Genomic DNA, 17,844 nt, shown 5'->3' with positions numbered 1-17,844 from the left:
CCTGGTCTGGGTTTGGCAGTAAGCCACCGGCATGATGTGACATGATAAAAGAAGACACTTTGTTTCGCCCTTTTTAGGATTGTATTTTCAGGAAAGTATTAATGTCATTACACCCTAATGAGACCTCAGCTATTCTGATCTAGATGTCTGCATTTAAGAAAGATAAATTTAACTGAATGAGGAGAAGGAGTATTAGAAAGATAAAGAGAAAGGAGAGCTTGTTTTTGAGACAATGTTAAGAAGGGCATAACCCATTTAGTGCAGCAAAAAGAAGGATAAGGATATGGTTAAAAGAATGGTAGAATATGGTAGAAAGAAAAAGAAAGTTTAAGCAAGAGAGGTGGTTTCTTAATTAAGCCAACGAGAGCTGCAGCATCTGGAACAGCCATAATGGAGGCAATGGGGCAAAATTCTTAACTAGATTTGTAAAGAACTTTAAGAGAGATCTCTATAATTTTTTGGAAGGGGTTTATACTAAAAGTTGACAGAGATAGAGACTAGGTACCATCTTCTGAAGTTTCTTTCAAAGAATATGTAATAAAAGCTGAAACAAGAAAGCATAACCTTTTTTTTAGGAGAGTTATTATTGATTCTGGTGCAGGTAGCGTACAATTCATGTTGCTTTGCCTGTTTTCTTGGAAGTGTTGAATGCCTCTGTTGTAGTTTATATTCCACTGCATAATCTCTGTCTTTGAACAGAAAGGACTCTATCTGTGGTTCCAAATCAAACTGCCAAAATCATGCATTTAATTCTGGCTTTTAGTGAATTATTCTTGATTGGCTCTTTGAATTGTTAAGCTATATGACATCATAGTATATTATTGTGTACACACATACATATATATATATATACACATAAATAGTATGCAGAATTACTCCTGCTGGTGTTTAGTCTACCAGTGATGCTTGCCTCCCTTTTATTTGTATGTAATTTTTTGTGTGAAGGTTGTGGAGTTGCTCCAAAAGCTAATTTGCAGTCTGTTTGTTTTGTAATCTATTGAGGGAGTTCAAGCAGGAAAAAATACCAGCTTTAATTCATCCTAAATGTCTTCTTTCACACTATGCTACCAAAATGTAGCATTTTGACTTTGGAGTGTTGAAACACTTGACTGAGTTTGAGAATTTTAAAAATCTACTGTTTCAATATTTCAGATGTTTCAAATGAAATGTTTCAATATTTGTGTTTAGAACATTCAGAACTTCTGACTTTGTGAAAAAGTAGATAATTGAGCTAATTGTCTTAGGTTGGAACAATAAATTTGAAATGTGGGAAAACTGTGATGAGAAACAGCTGTTAGTTTTATAGGTTATTTTTCAAGTAACTTTTAATGTATACTCTTTCCTCCCTCCAGCCCCCTTTTATGATAATCCTTTCCTTCTGCATAAGTAAACATGTGGATATTTTAGGCATACTTAAATTTTGTAAAATTTTCTATAGTTTTCCATTTTCTATTCCACACCCAAAAAAGAAACTCTGGAAGACACTCTTAACAGAAGGCAGCATGGTAGCTTTTTTAATATCTTCGGGTATACAGGAGAGAAACAATGCCAATGACCTCAAATTGAACTAGCAGTTAAAGACTCTAGGTGCTACACCATATCTACTGCTTTATCTTCTAGCATCAGATTTGGATGTTCCTTTGGGGAAACTGTGCCTTAGGGTAGCTTCAGAAAAGCCATGTTTGTACTAAAAGTATGCAGTAAATTGCAGCATGACATTTTATGTCTAATGGTGCTATGCTGGGAACAAATGACTTCCTAGTGTTCATATATTAACTGTTGAATTTTTTGCTTAGATTTCTGAGAAAACTAAGTATATGGGATCACATTGTCTTTCTCCCTGACTCTCAACTGTAGTAACTTTTGAAGCCAGTTCTGGTCAAATTTGGCTGGGGATATAGGTCTCAAACATTAAGTTCCTGTAATATTTCATGAAGATAAGCTGCCACATCAGTGGGTAAAACCTGATTATGCTTCTCACTGAAGAAAGCACTGTAGGGCAAACCCACCCCATAGGCAATCTAGAGAAAGCTGACAGACATTTTAAGAACCCAGAAACTATCACTTGGAGCTTGTGTTTTTTCAAAGTAAGTAGTTTCAAGTAGGAGACATACCTGGAGGAGGTGTTACTGATTCTGCTACTCAAGGTACTACCTATTGGTACATTTTTCATGTACTAGGTGATATATTGAGGCCAATTATCACACTCTTGCCCTTGAGGAAATGCAGCATGGCTAATTCTGTGCAAGATACCCTGGGTTGACTGAGCACCTTTATTTTGTGGGTTTTTTTTTAGGCTGGTAGGAGATGGGAATAGGATGAAATAATGCAGCTACTGTTTTGCATCTCTCACTAGAGGGGATCCCTTGTTGAGAGAGGCCACTGGTATTGAGGGCAATGGAGGATGGGGCTGAAGGAAGATGGTAGTGTGGTGAAATTTATTCTTTAAGTCCCTTCAGGAGGGCATCTGAGTGGTGATTTAAAGTTGTAAATACTTGTTTCCTTTTTTTTTACCCCCAGTGGGTGAATTTGAGCACATGCTTGTGATTATGTTTTTGAATGTGAAAGTATAAGGTGGTAGTTAGCCAGAAATAACCTGGAGCTACCCAAGGGGTAGGTTGGAAGCGTTAGGTGTTATGAAAAAGCTTTGTAGAACCCTGAAGCAACTGTGAAGTCTTACCAGACTCTGTAGAAATGTTTGAGATTATAGTAATCACTCTGAAGCATTAAGATGCTTTGTCATTTGGATGTGCTGCAGGGTTGTCTGGGAACAGCACATCAGTGCAGTGGTTTTAGGTCTGTGCATGTATGCCTGGCCATATGAAAACAAAGCTTTCAAATCAGTGAAGCTGCTGTATGAACACATTCCCACTATGCAGCTTTATCTTTAATGGTGGCTGTGAGAACGCTAGGATTTTCTGACTTCCCCAGTGTCGTGGTTTAAGCCCAGCTGGCAACTAAGCACCACATGGCTGCTTGCTCACTGCTCCCCTGCCCTGGTGGGACAGGGGGGAGTACTGGAAGAAAAAGTAAAGCCTCAAGGGCTGAGATAAGTACAGTTTAATAGGATAACACAAGGAGAGAAGAAGTAATAATAACATTAATACTAGTAAAAGAACATATAAAGCAAGTGATGCACAATGCAATTGCTCACCATCCAGAGCCCGATGCTCAGCCCGTTCCTGAGCTGCAATGCCTCCTCCTGCTGGCCAGGTCCCCCAGCTACATACTGAGCATGATGTCATATGTTATTGAATATCCCCTTGGCTAGTTCGCATCAGGTCCCAGCTTCTTCTGAAAATTAACTCTATCTCAGCCGAACCCAGGACATTATCCACCCCTTATTCTATACCAGCTATGTCATGCCCAGATCCTACAGTTTCCAATTAATCACCACCACTTTCCCTGTCTTTGACATATATGTGTATATATATATATACACAAAGAGGTATCATTCCCTTAGTCTTTGGGCCATCCCTCTAATGTGTCCGCTGAGTTCATTTAATCCATGACTTTGGGACTCCATCTGTTTTAACAGTCTTTCAGTGTAGGAGAGATGGTGTGTGGTGTTGGACTGTTGCATGCTGCATCTGGAGCTCGCAGATGGTGTGTTTTTTGCGGCCCGTGCCAACAGTCTGCGGGTTGAAGATGTTTATCTTGAGGAAGTTGCTAGGTGCCAGTTGCTGTAGCCAGTTCAAGTTCCATCACTGCTGCACTTCGCTCAGTTTCATCGAAGTCCATCCTTCAGTGATTTGGGTGCTTCTCACTGTAATACCATTGATATAGCACATAGCAACTGTAGTAATGATGACATACACTAGCAGGGTTATTTAGCAATTAACTTCATACAACTTAATTCATTGGATATTCTGACCCAACATCAAATCCCCTTGAGATACGCATCAAACTTCCCTATCCTTCTTCATCACCCACCAAATGCACCCAGGTCCTTGAGCAAAAGCAATCCCACAGATGGGTTTGCCTTTGCCTAACCTAACATACTCTTCATGCACACTAAGGGGACTTTATCCCCTTCTATAGTATGTGTAAGTTTTGATTGGGCAGGGCCAGGTCAATTGGTAGACCTCTAGTTCTTAACTAACCAGGTGGCTTTTGCTAAATGTGTATCCCAATGTTTGAAGATCCCGCCCCCCATTGCTCTCAATGTAGTTTTTAGCAGTCCATCGTATTGTTTGATTTTCTCAGAGGCTGGAGTGTGATAGGGAATGTGATATACCCATCAATGCCATGCTCTTTGGCCCAGCTGTCTATGAGGTTGTTTCAGAAATGAGTCTCATTGTCTGACTCAATTCTTTCTGGGGAGCCATGTAACCATAAGACTTCTTTTTCAAGGGCCAGGATAGTGTTCCAGGCAGTGGCATGGGGCACAGGATATGTTTCCAGACATCTGGTGGTTGCTTCCACCATTGTAAGCACATGGTGCTTGCCTTGGCAAGCTTGTGGGAGTGTGATATAGTCAATCTGCCAGACCTCCCCATATTTATATTTCAGCCATCATCCTCCATACCACAGGAGCTTCAACCATTTGGCTTGCTTGATTGCAGCACACGTTACACATTCATGGATAACCTGTGCGATAGTGTCCATGGTCAAGTCCAACCTTTGATCACGAGCCCATCTATATGTTGCATCTCTTCTTTGATGGCCTGAGGTTGTGGGCCCACTGAGCTATAATTGTCAGACCAGATCCACCTAAGCCACTTCAATCTTAGAAGCCTGATCCACCTGCTGGTTGTTTTGATGTTCTTCAGTGGCTCTACTCTTAGATGTGTGGGCATCTATGTGACGTACTTTTACAACCACATGGTCTAGCTGGGCAGCAATATCTTGCCGCAATGGGGCAGCCCAGATGGGTTTGCCTCTGTGCTACCAGTTGCTCTGCTTCCATTGCTGCAACTACCCCCACAGGGCATTTGCCACTGTCCATGAGTCTAGAGATAGTGGACTGGCCACTTTTCTCAGTCAGCATTATCTAAAGCCAGCTGGAATGCTTTCACCTCTGCAAACTGACTCGATTCACCTTCTCCTTCAGCAGTTTCTGTGACTAGTCGTGTAGGACTCCATACAGTAGCCTTCCACCTCTGATGCTTTCCCGCAGTGCGACAGGACCCATCAGTGAACAGGGCATATTGCCTCTCATTTTCTGGCAGTTTATTATACAGTGGGGCCTCTTCAGCCCGTGTCACCTCCTCCTCTGGCGATATTCCAAAATCTTTGCCTTCTGGCCAGTCCGTGATCACTTGTAAAATTCATGGGAAACTGGGGTTTCCTCTGCAAGCCCATTGTGTGATCAGTGCAACCCACTTACTCCATGTGGCATCAGTTGCGTGATGTGTAGAGGAGACCCTCCCTTTGAACATCCAGCCCAGCACCGGCAGTCAGGGTGCTAAGAGGAGCTGTGCTTCAGTACCAGCCACATCTGAGGCAGTTCGAACTCCTTCATATGCTGCCAATATCTCTTTTTCAGTTGCATTATAATGAGTCTCGGATCCTCTGTATCCCCAACTCCAAAACTCCAGGGGTCAATCTCGGGTCCCCCCAGGTGCTTTCTGCCAGAGGCTCCAGGTAGGGCCATTCTCCCTGGCTGTGGTATAGAGCACATTTTTAACATCTTGTCCTGCCTGGACTGGCCTGAGGGCTACTGCATGAACTATTTCCTGTTCAATTTGTTCAAAGGCTTGTCGTTGCTCAGGGCCCAATTTAAAATCATTCTTCTTCCAAGTTACTTGATAGAGAGGGCTTACAATCAGACTGTAATTTGGAATATGCATCCTCCAAAAAACCACAACACCTAAAAAAGCCTGGGTTTCCTTTTTATTAGTCGGTGGAGGAATAGTTGCTATTTTGTTGATCACATCCATTGGGATGTGATGATATCCATCTTGCCATTTTATTCCTAAAAACTGGATCTCCTGTGCAGGTCACTTGACCTTACTTTGTTTTATGTCAAAACTGGCCGTCAGAAGGATTTGAACATTTTTCTTCCCTTTCTCAAAAACTTCTGCTGTGTTGCCCCATATGATGATGCCATCAATGTATTGGAGGTGTTCTGGAGCTTCACCCTGTTCCAGTGCAGCCTGGATCAGTCCATGGCAAATGGTGGGGCTGTGTTTCCACTCCTGGGGCAGTCGATTCCAGGTGTACTGGACACCCCCCACCAAGCGAAAGCAAACTGTGGCCAGCACTCTGCTGCCAAAGGGATTGAGAAAAACCCATTAGTGATATGAATTGTGGAGTAGTTGGCTGCCTTTGACTCAAGTTTGTGTTGAAGTTCTAGCATATCTGGCATGGCAGCACTCAGCAGCGGCATGACTTCATTCAGCCCACAACAGTCTACTGTTAGTCTCCACTCTCCATTAGATTTCCGCACTGCCCATATGGGACTATTAAAGGGTGAACGAGTTTTGTTGATCATCCCTTGGATCTCCAGTCGATGAATCAGCTTATGGATGGGAATCGGAGAGTCTTGGTTCATGCAATATTGCCACCAGTGCACCATTGTGGAAGCAATTGGCACTTGTTGTTCTTCAACCCTCAGCAACCCCACAACACAAGGGTCCTTGGAGAGACCAGGCAAAGTGGACAGCTGTTCAATTTCCTCTGTCTCCAAAAGCTCACTGGTACCCTTTTGGGTCCTTGAAATACTCTCTCCTGAGATAGTCTATGCCAAGGATGCACAGGGCCTCTGGGACAGTCACAATGGGGTGTTTATGCCACTCATTCTCAGTCAGACTCACTTCAGCCTCCCATACAGTTAGCTGTTGGGATCCTCCTGTCACTCCAGAAATACAGATGGGTTTCACCCCTTTATAGCTTGGTGCCAGTAGGGTACGCTGTGCACCGGTGTCCACTAGAGCCTTATACCCCTGTGGGTCTGATGCACCAGGCCATTGAATCTACACAGTCCAACAAACCTGGTTGTCCCTTTTCTCCACCTGGCTGGAGGTTGGACACCTCTAATCCTAGTCATAGTATTAGTTACTCACTTTTTGTAAACTTGAATCAGAAGTCCCTTCAGGAGGATCAGAAGTCCCTTCAGGAGGATCAGAAGTGAGATCAACCCTTCTACTCTGTCTGGGGAACTGCCCACTGGAAACTTGAGTGGCATTTTTCCATGAAGAATCCCCTTTTGTGATTGTTTTTCCTTGCAACTCATGTATCTGTGCCTCTAGGGTCAAGGCAGGTTTTCCATCCCACTTCCTCATGTTGTCTCCTTGTTATTGCAGGTAAAACCACAGGGTACCCCATGGTGCATACCTTCTATGTCTTCTGTCTTGAGCAGAGGGACGCCTGTTCCTAAGAGCTGAGATTCGGGCCTGCACAGGTGGGGAGTAGGACATGCACTCTTTGAATTGCTGGAACTCCTGGGACAGTTTCTCCAGAACTAAGAAGCAGGCCCATAGGGAGGAAGAGAGACTTCCTTTCTATTGCCAGAGTCGGCCAGCCATTTCATCCACCGTTGTCCCTTGCCTTCTTTCCAGGACATTACTGCCAATGATACTACGACGGTAGTGCACTTTGTAGAAACTTCCCCACATGGGTTGTGTGCATTGGAATTCATCTAGATCTGTGGGTAACTGCTTGTTATCCAGATCATTATAAATCCCCTCCAGCACAGCTAATTCCCTCAGGTACTGGATACCTCTCTCCATGGTGTTCCACTTGCCTGAGCGACATGTGACATCTTCCTTGAAAGAGTATCTTTTCTTCACACCTGTCAGAAGTCACCTTCAGAGGCTGAGGGCTTCTTTTTTCCAATTGCCTTGTCAATGCCCCTTTCCCTAGACATGGATCCCAGCTGCTTGGCTTCCCTACTTTCTAATTCCAAACTTCTGGCCCCAGGAGCTGCCAGGTAACAATGTGCTTGCCTGGGTGGCAGCTGAAATCCTTTCACATATCTCACAGCTCACTCAGGGATAGGGATCAGGTATTATCTCTGGTTCTGCCTCTTCCTCCTGTTCTCGTGATCACCCTGGTTCATCTTCATCCTTTACTAACTGAACTGATTTCTCTGTGTATTTCTTCTTCTGTATGGGGGTGACTGGTACCGGCACAGGCTGGTTCTCTGGTTCAGCTGCAATGCCTGTTGCTGGGGTTGGAGTAGCTGCAGTGCTTGTCACAGGGGTTGGAATAGCTGCAGTGCCTGTCGGTATGTTTTCGTTCCCTTCCCCCTGAGGGTGCTGCATAATATCGAGCAGTGTTTGGTAGATACTGGCCAGGGCCCAGCAGAGTGCGGTAAGCTGTGCCACTCTGGAATAGCCACAGCGTTTTCCTTTTAAATATTCTATCACTTTATCAGGATCCTGTAGTTGTTTGGGAGTGAAGTTCCAAACCATTGGAGGTGAGTTCTCTAGATACCTGACCATGTTCTCCCACATGCCATGCCACCCATGACTATCCAGCCTTGGGGCAGATCTCTCGGTGGTATTCTTAAAAAAAATTTTTTAACCCTAAACAAGACCTGAGACACATTCAGGAAACAGCAATAATAGCATGCTGGCTTGAACATCCCAAGGATATTCAAAATTCTCAAAAGCTGTTGTAGTTAACCTAAAGGAGAAAGGGCAACTGAAAGAGCAAGACAAAGTATCACTCCATCTTCCCCATAAATGGGGTGCAATTACTAATAAATTCCAAAAGAAGGCACCTGAGGTGTGGGCATGGCAACAATGCTGCATATAGGTACCAGATTAACCTCATGACCAGTGATGTAATCATATCATAAGTTGACATTAGTCAGTACAGCAAAACGATAGTCCTGATACCTCTCCCAGAGGTGATAAACATCACTGCAGGGAATACATAGTGCATATAAGAACTTACATAACACCACCATGTGAACAAATAAACCAACATTGTGACCAGCGACTATATAACAAATTTTTTTTAACATGCTTTGGTCAGGTCTGTTGTTGTCTCAACCCTTCGTGCCCCACATTGGGTACCAAAAAGGAGTGTCATGCTTTAAGCCCAGCTGGCAACTAAGCACCATGTGACTGCTTGCTCACTCCTCCCCTCCTCCCTGGTGGGATGGGGAGGCAAATCGGAAGAAAAAGGTAAAACCTCCTGGGTGGAGATAAGGACAGTTTAATAGGGCAACACAAGGAGAGAAGAAGTAGTAATAACAGTAATACTAATAAAAGAATGTATCAAGCAAATGATGCACAATGCAATTGCTCACCACCCGGAACCTGATGCTCAGTCTGCTCCTGAGCTGCGATCCCTCCTCCTGTCGGCCAGCTCCCCCAGTTATATACTAAGAATGACATTCTGTGGTATGGAATATGCCCTTGGCTAGCTCGGGTCAGGTGTCCTGGCTGTGCTGCCTCCCAGCTTCTTCTGAAAATTACCTCTATCCCAGCCAAACCCAGGACATGTAGAGCACAGAGCCTGGCTCTGTGCATTGTTAGGAAGATGACATTGTGTGCTATGGATTTGCTGGTACTCCTGCCAGTCTTCCCCTAGAGAACTATCGCAAATACAATTCTCATTTTGATTTCAAGCTTAGACATAATGAAAACTGGTAGGCATCTCTACACACAAGTAGTTTTTTGTTGGATTACATGTTTATTTCACTAGTAAGGCTGCTGGGGAGTCCCATTTTTGTTCTAGAGTACATCACTTCTAATGGACTTGGGCAGAGTATTTGTTTAATCCTATAACCTAAGTTGTTCAGCATTGTCCCAGTAGTTACTAGGGAAGGAAGTTAGAGCTTCTGGTCTGTGAATAATGAATTTCTTTATTATGAAGTAGCAGTTCTGTTTTTAATGGGACATGTAGACAAAATGTACAGCAGTTCCTCATCAGAGAGACCTTTTGGAAGGGTCAGCAAGTCTTGGGTGCAGCTGATCTCTGCTTTAGCAACAAAAGCTATTTAATACATGTTCTTAAAAATGTGCACTTAGTCCCATGTGAGGGCAGTGAAGGTTGGTAGAAAGAGACAACAGATAATTTGCAACCTCAGTTTAACAAAGCTCGGTCTTTGTATAATGACTCATAAAGCTCCATACAGCTATGTAAAGAGATCTATCTGGGACCTCTCCAGTCTCTTTGAAGGCGTAGAGCAGAAGTATTATAGGATGAACACCAGAGTGACTGAGCCATAGGTTAATTAAAATTTTAATGCTTCACCGTTCATATGTATCTCTCCTCCTGGACAGAGTTATCACAAAACCTATGTGTTTTTGCATGAAGTCTTGCTGTGACCCTGCTTGGTGTGTGCAGTTCATTTCATGCTGTTTCAAAAAAATATAGTAGAACTAGAAAAGGAACAAAGGCAGCCATAAGAATGATACCAAGGAGTGGATTTCATATGAAGAGAGATGGATTAGACTAGAATAATTCAGCCAGAAAATGAGGTGAGTGAGAAAGAATGAGTGAGACAGAGAACAAGAGAATGAGCAAGAAAGAATGAGAGAGAAAGATGTGATGTAAAATGGCTTGGATAAAGATTGTCAGGGAAAGATTGCCCTGTAATTCTTATAGCAGAACTAAAAAGTGCTTAAGGAAATTACAAAGCAATTGATATTGAGAAATAGTTTTTAAAATACCATACCTAGTCATAAAATTCATTGTTGTAGCTGCCAAAAATGTAAAAAAAAAGTGTTAAAAAATAAGTGTATAGGCAAATTGGTGAAAGTCTACAAAGACATACAAACAAATTGTCATGGAGGCTGGTGAAAAAAATCCAGTGAACACAATGGGAGCTATTACTTTTGTTATTTTTCTAAGTGTTTGCTTCAGGCCATTTTCAGGGACAAAGTGCTGAGTTAAAAGGATACTTACTTTTACCAGTAGAGGTGCATTTATGTACTAAACAAAATCTTGGCACAAATGTATAGCAGTGTGAATATACATACATACTTAATTCAGCAGTAATGCTACTAACTGAAATATCTTGTGTGAAGATTAGTAACTTTGTAAACCAAATCATTCTGCAGGCTATTTTAATAAGAATAAAGATGGGTTTTCCATCAATCGTGAACCTGTTGTCTGTGAACACGTGGTGGCTCATGCATATACCAATATATGCAGATTTTATGGCCAGATGTCCAGCTGATGTAGAGGTTATGGATCGGTTGAGCTACTCCAACTTACAGCATTGGAGTTTTTCTGAATATCTTAGTGTAATAGGAATAACAGAGGGAGAATTTGGAAATTTGTTTAGTTTCAGCTCAGAATCATATAAATGGTGATTCTGTTCTAATGTATGGTACTATTTCTGGACGAGATTAATTTTTGTCATAGTTATGTACATTGTTTCTTCCTGCTTGGCATACCACTAACCAGAGTCAATGCTCTGATTTTGGGAACAGTACAGCTCCTTTGCTGCAATAGAACAATATTAATATTCTTGGTATAGAGGTTCTTGAAGCCATGAAAAAATGATATAAGCCTCAGGTCATGAAGAAGGAGACATACAGGGTGCCCTGGGTCATTTGGCATCTGTTACGCCGGTATAGAGTTGGCACCCAATTAATTCCTATGTCTGACCTGCCATTAGCTTTGGATACTGTTATGATTTTTTTTTTGAGACTAACTTTTGGCAGGCGGTGACCTGGTGCAAGTCACTGCCTTGAGGCTAAAGCAAATTGATTTTGATTTGCTTTTCATTTCATTCAAGAAAAAGGTTAGGTATTTGTTTTCAAGATTAATATAGGGTTGAGGTTTAAATAAAATTATTTTTATTACTTTTCTAGCAGTGTTTCAGCGTGTATCTCCATTCTCCTGGTCTCTTCTGTCCATTAAACAAAGTCTTCAAATCCAGTCCTTGCCTAGCTAGAATGTTCTTGTGACATCTGCAGGTTCTTCTGATTCTCTTTTACTGTATGCACATCTGAGCACTTGACTGAGTATTGCTTGCTGAGGGGGATTTAAGTATTCATGGCATTTGGCCACTTTTGGTTGCCCCTTCATTACTGCTCCTCTTGCAAACACAGGGACTGAATCAAAAGCCTCTTGTGTTGGAGAAGGGGAAAGAGTTTTCACTGAATTCATTGGACTTCTGGTTGATCAGGTCCCAAGCTCCTGCTTTTGGCTTGGCAGATTTTTAGGAGATGGTCTTTGGTTTATGCCAGTCTTATGCAGGAGTCCATAGGAAGAGGGGAGTGGAGCACACATCTTTGCACTGTGGAGTGGCTGTTGCAATATAGAGGAAGAACAGTGTGGGGATTTTAATAACACCTGACCCCTTACAAGGGCTGTAAAAGTAGATGTGGTACATTGTGTCCTCTTTTCTCCCTGCTTCTTATTCTAAAACCCTTAACCCTGTGCTATACTGAGACCAAGCTCAGTCCTGCCTGAGCTTCTCAGTAAATGACTTCATTTGAAACAGGTTGTTGTCTGAAGCATCTTTACTAAAAGCACATCAGTGTTTGAAGAGTTAAAATGACTTTCTAGAATGGTGCTTTTATCCTTGCATGGTGTCCTTGCTCAACCTGAGTTTTTGCTGTGGAAGGTGGTAGCACATCAGCTGTTCAGCATTTGTGGGTAAGCAAGAGCACACCTGGCCTCGCTAATGACTACTCAGTGCCACTTAAAGGCTGATCAGAGGTGAGGACTGTATTTACAAAGTAAAAATTGCACTAGATTGAAACACAGCATGCAGTTGCAACGAAACCTTATTCAGAAGGCAATTCTCAGCATATTTTAGGATCCCAGGACCAGAAGTGATATCCGTAATAGTTTGCTTAGTCACCACTGGCACTTGAAGCACCAAGACTCATTAGCTATCCCATGACTGACCTTCAAGATCTCTAAGCAACTTTCTCTCTACCTTCTGCTTCTGTGAGGATGTCTGTCTGACCATCTAGATACACAGCTGCTACTCAAAACTCTTTCAGCAGAAGAGAGTAGAAATTGTCAGTACTGAACTCACACCTTATTCACCTCCTTGGTAATAGGTTTTAGCTGGATTAGGATCAAAGTCTTTTCTTCTCCATTGGGCAACAACCATGTTGCTAACACACCATCAAGGAAATGGGAGGCTCAGCCTCTGCAGGAATGATTTCTGTTGAACATTAAGTACTATGGCTTATAAAGCCAAGCTGGTTTGAGGGTGTAGGCCATCATCCGATTAAAGCAGCCTTTATGGACAACAGTGTGAAATACATGAGGCAAAAATGAAACTGTATAAGGTTGTTGGGTCTTTTTTCTCCCACTAGTTTGCATATTTTAGTGCAAGGAGAGAAAGTAAAGATTCTTGTCTCTGGTTCCAAGTTTACATCTGACGTGTTTTGTTTGTCTGTTTTTTTTTGTCTTATGAGGTGTTAGCCTTACAAGAAAGAATTGGAAACACCTAAGGTCTGTTCCCGCCAGGCAGTGTGGCATACAGTACTAATGACAAATTTTTGCAGTAGAAGATTTAAAATGCTTTTAAAATTTGGCCTGACAAGCTAACTCGAAATGCTATATTCTTCTTTCCTTCAAGGATTTTTTCTTCTTTTTCAGCAAAATTGTTAAAAAAAAAAGATGGATACATTGAACAAGCATTTTGCAAAGCCAGATGATTTTCATTTGAAAATTCCTGCAGAAACTCTTTGATGAATTTATAGGAACCTTAATCTGGTCCTAGCTATAACAGCTAATTAATCTTGGAATAAATATAGCATGAATACTCTGTAGTAGAGATGAGGCACAGTTATTAATTATTAACAGTCAATGCTGTAAGGCTAGAAGATAAGTACTCAGGGGAAAATCTTTCCTAAAACTCAAATTGAAATATGCAAACAAATATAGGGGTGGCTATTTTCAGATAGCAATGACTGGGTGTTTATCTTCCCCTGGCACTCAGAAAGCATTAAGCACCTAATTGCTGTGTCTTTGAAAATCTCCACAAATTATAAAGTAACTGCTCAGTTTTCTGGAAGATTCAGCTGAATTGCCTACACGTTTGCAATCTTCCACCAACAGAAGGTCACCACAGAAATCTGAGCTTCTAAAAACTGCCTGGCAGTTCCTTGACCTCCAAGTGAAAGTCTAGACTGCTTAATTGCTTGGTGTCTTTTCAATCCATTTTTAACCCATGAAAGTCAGGTCTTAGTGAAACATGTTTGCTTTTGGACATGTTAGCTACATCTGCGTTCCTGGGGATTTGGTGCGCTGCATGAGGAATTTCATCCATGTTTCCCCTTTTTCATTATTCACATGGTGAATTATGAGGGTTTCATATTTACAAATTGGGCTTTACCTCTGACTTGTTGTAAGAATAGGTAATGGACTTTTTCAAACAGCTGTAAATGCTGACCTAGTCTATGCTAATACTTCAGCCTGGCCTTTTCAAAAAGAATTATCAAACAAATTGTGTTGTGCTCCTGCCAGATAAAAATAGTGAGACATTTCTTAACATTCAGTTCCCTGGGAACAGTATAGCATGGCTCACTGTCCAAGTTCATCTTTGCTGTCTGAATCTTCAGCTAGGACTGCCTAGATCCTGGTGGAGGTGGAGTGTGTCTGTGAAGAGATTAAGGAAAGTAAATTTGTTTATCTGTGTGTCTTGACTGGTTTCCTACCTGTGACTTCATTCTGTATTATGTATCTATAAAGTACTGCAGACAGTAGCAAATCTCTTAAATTGCCTTACCTTTTTATGAACACCCTCCCCTCCCCCCATTATTCAGAACAAAATGTATAAATAATGTATCTGTGTGATTTAAAAAAGAATGAAATGAGCTAGATATTTCTGGTAAGTTGGTGAAACAGCTATTTCTTTCTCAATTCTGTTTCTTTCTCCTTTTCCCCCCAAAAGAGAGTTACTGGGGAGAGAGAAGAGGTAAAGAAATGTTGTGGGGTTGTTTGTTGTTGTTGTTTGAAGTTTGGGGTGGCTGTTTTTTTGTTTTGTGTGTCTTTTGAGTACTAGCGTTCTATATCAGTCTCTCAGCGATAAGTGAGCTTCAAACAGAAGTACATAGTAGTCCTTATCTCCAATATTGCTGTAAACTATATGCAGGAGTTTCTGAGCAGCCATTGCATATAAGCTGCAGATATTTGAAAATGCTCTTTCCAAGGTTTTTTTTTTGTCAGAAATTATGTTCCAGAAAACTAATTTACAGTTACCCATGATTTTGACTGAATTCTTGAGATGTCATGATTTTTTACATAATAATTTTCTGTCACCTATTAACAATTCCTACAAAATATCTTCCCCTGGCCTTTCTCTGTAGTAGAATTACTCTAATTTATGAGGAAAAATAGTAGTTGATGTAGGATATTTTAAGTACTACATATGGTTTAAAAAATGCTAGGTTTTCTTTTTGCAGTAGACCATAGGGATTTAGAGCTAGAATGAAAAGGGTTAAAAAAGAAACCCCTTAGTGCAAGGCCTTCCAGTGTTGATTATGCTTATTAAAGTTGAATACTTTGCTTTTTGATGAGCTGCTTCTGCAGCACAAATCTCATTTTAGTGTGGAGATTTTTTGCTTGCAGGAAAAATCCTAGTACAAATGCTGTTGGCTGTGGTCAGAACTGGCACTTGTTCTTTTGTCAATCAAAACATCCTCCTGAAGAGTTCAGCTAGTGTTAGCAGGGGTTGTGCTAAGGCTCTTAACTAAAATGTGAGCCTAGCTTTTCATCACAGAAGCTCCTGAGTTTACTTTCCAGGAAAATAAAAAAATGAAAGTTTTCCTGCCATTGCAGTCTTTCCCTGGAAAGTTCTACACCAACTGGTAGGCTTCCATACCTCTCTGTTGTGCATTGACTATCCGTAGCGTAAACATTTAATGGAAAAATACACTTTTTCCCTTCAGATTTTTAGTTCTTGCTAGAAGAGAACAATAGCTTGTGTTCCGAGGGTGCTGACTGAGAATACAGTATTTACACATGCTTTAGTTATAAGAACTATAGAAGACAGCGTTAATGAACAGATGATGTTAATGTTTCTGAATAGTCTGTCCTCCTGTCCAGTATGATCATTCTTCTGGAAAAAAATGGTTGAAAGTGTAAGACTGAGATGTCTGCTGCAAACTAATCACTAGAGCCTCTCTACTTTAAATTTGTCTTTGAAATATTTGTCTTATTTTTGTCTCAACGACATCTTATAAGCACTGGTAACATCAAGTATGCTTATACGGTGCAATTCCAGTATTACAACAGTAGGGAGGTGCTTTTTCCTGTGTCTGTATGTTTCATTGAAACCAAAATCCTACTTCCTATTTTTGGTACCACATACATCTACAACGATGTTGCTGTCTGCTGTGGTCTGTATTAACCTCTGCTCTCTGCTTTGCCTTTCCAGCACTGGCTTGAGCCCAACAAGTCCATCTTCAAGCAAATGAAATGTAAGTGTTGAGAGCTCACGTTTTTAAACTGCTTTTGAAATGCCCAGAGGTTTTCCTGTGCTTCCATGCAGTAGTTTAGAATATGCTTCATTTTCTTCTGGTGCAAATAGGGCCTTCATGTCCTATCTGGACTCCTAAAAGCTCCATGCCACCCCAATTTCACTGTCTTACAGTGCTCTGCACATCAAGAGCTCTTCCTCACTGCTCAAGGCTAGAGCCAGAGGCCAGCTGTTGTGTGTGGGGTCGCAGATCCGGTGCAAAGACTTTTATGTTCTGGCTCTCGTTTTCAGTCAGACATAATTACCCACTGGGAGATGGCAATAAAATATGGACCGTGGCAATCTGCTTCTGGGTCTTTCTAGTTTGCTTTCTTTCCATTTCCCCCTTGCTTCCTGGCAATGGAGACCATTGGTTTGAGATCATTGTTACAGTCCAGCAAACTCAAGTGCTATGGGTTAAGTGGTGACCTCCTGCCTCAGACAAGTGGAAAATTACAGTCGTTATTTAAAAAGACTCCTCAAAATAGGAATGTATTATTTTAATTATCTTTTTGAACTGTTATGGTCTGGCTCATCCTTTCTATTAAATGGATCAACTGTGAAGATTTCTTCAGGAAACAAAACTGCTTTGATACTCAGAAGTTTATTTCCAGCAGTGGAAGACAGTGTTTATTTGGCAGTTCTGGAGACTTGATTTAGGTCATTGGGAGTTGTGCCTTGTTTAATAAAAGCTGTTGTCTATCTCTATATTTAGTTTATGAAATGAAGGAGAATTTTACTCACATACCCTTTGTATGCAGCTGTTTTCTGTTTTAAGCATAAATAAAATGTGTCTTTTGTGTGGGAGATAACAAATATGTTTTAAAATGTGATGAGGCTTAAGAGGTTGTCTAATATGTAAAAACAGTTAATCCTGAGTGTTGGCTGGACTACATGGAATGCTTCAAGAAATTCTTCATTAATGCAGCAATAGTGTATCTTGCAATATGTGTGTACATATGTACATGAGCATGCACACATATACCTAGCATATTCAGTGTGAACTGTTTATATCTAGTTTTTAGGTCGTTGGAGTGTTATCTAGTAAAAGAATGTCAAGCTAAAACTAAGTTGTGCTCCTCTGCAATGCTAGTGAAGGAAGAAAAGAGGGACTGTAATAATTACAAATTATCACTTTCTTCCTTCCGTTGTGTTACCAAAAGTAGAACTGAATTTCCTCAAAGTATCCTCTCATCTGCATTTGTATCACTGCTTTTACCCAACAAAGCATATGGGCTCATGAGTCTTGTTGCACTTTGCATAGCAACACATTCAGGAACTCTGCCAACAGATGCACCAAGAGTGTTTTGATTTATTCAGAACAACTCTACCTGCACATAGATGTTGCCTAGATGTGATCAATGGTACTCTATAAATTCCATAGATGTACTGATGTCACGGTCTCATCAGAGGACTTGTGTGGCTTTTGGGGTAGAATCCTAATCAAAACTGAATGCTGGAAAATGAATGCATAGAAAAAAATAAAATAAAATGCAGCTAGTATGAGGTTA

General features: G+C 41.2%; 1 protein-coding gene across 2 annotated transcripts in view; it reads left to right on the top strand.

The window, feature by feature from the left end:
* The window catches only part of FRMD3 (FERM domain containing 3), a 261,212-nt gene that overhangs the window by 67,851 nt on the left and 175,517 nt on the right, over positions 1 to 17,844 (top strand). Inside the window, exon 3 of one of the 2 annotated variants that reach the window (XM_069777625.1) lies at positions 16,253 to 16,295. The exons of the other annotated variant lie outside the window; for it this stretch is intronic. Coding sequence (XP_069633726.1) covers positions 16,253 to 16,295 — 43 coding nt within the window. The remainder of the gene's footprint in view (positions 1 to 16,252; positions 16,296 to 17,844) is intronic. 2 annotated transcript variants of the gene reach the window in all.

Source organism: Haliaeetus albicilla, chromosome Z, assembly GCF_947461875.1.
Source record: "Haliaeetus albicilla chromosome Z, bHalAlb1.1, whole genome shotgun sequence".
In the NCBI taxonomy this organism is placed as follows: domain Eukaryota; kingdom Metazoa; phylum Chordata; class Aves; order Accipitriformes; family Accipitridae; genus Haliaeetus; species Haliaeetus albicilla.
The sequence above is the reverse complement of the archived record's forward strand: the minus strand, read 5'-3'. Positions and strand labels throughout refer to the sequence as shown.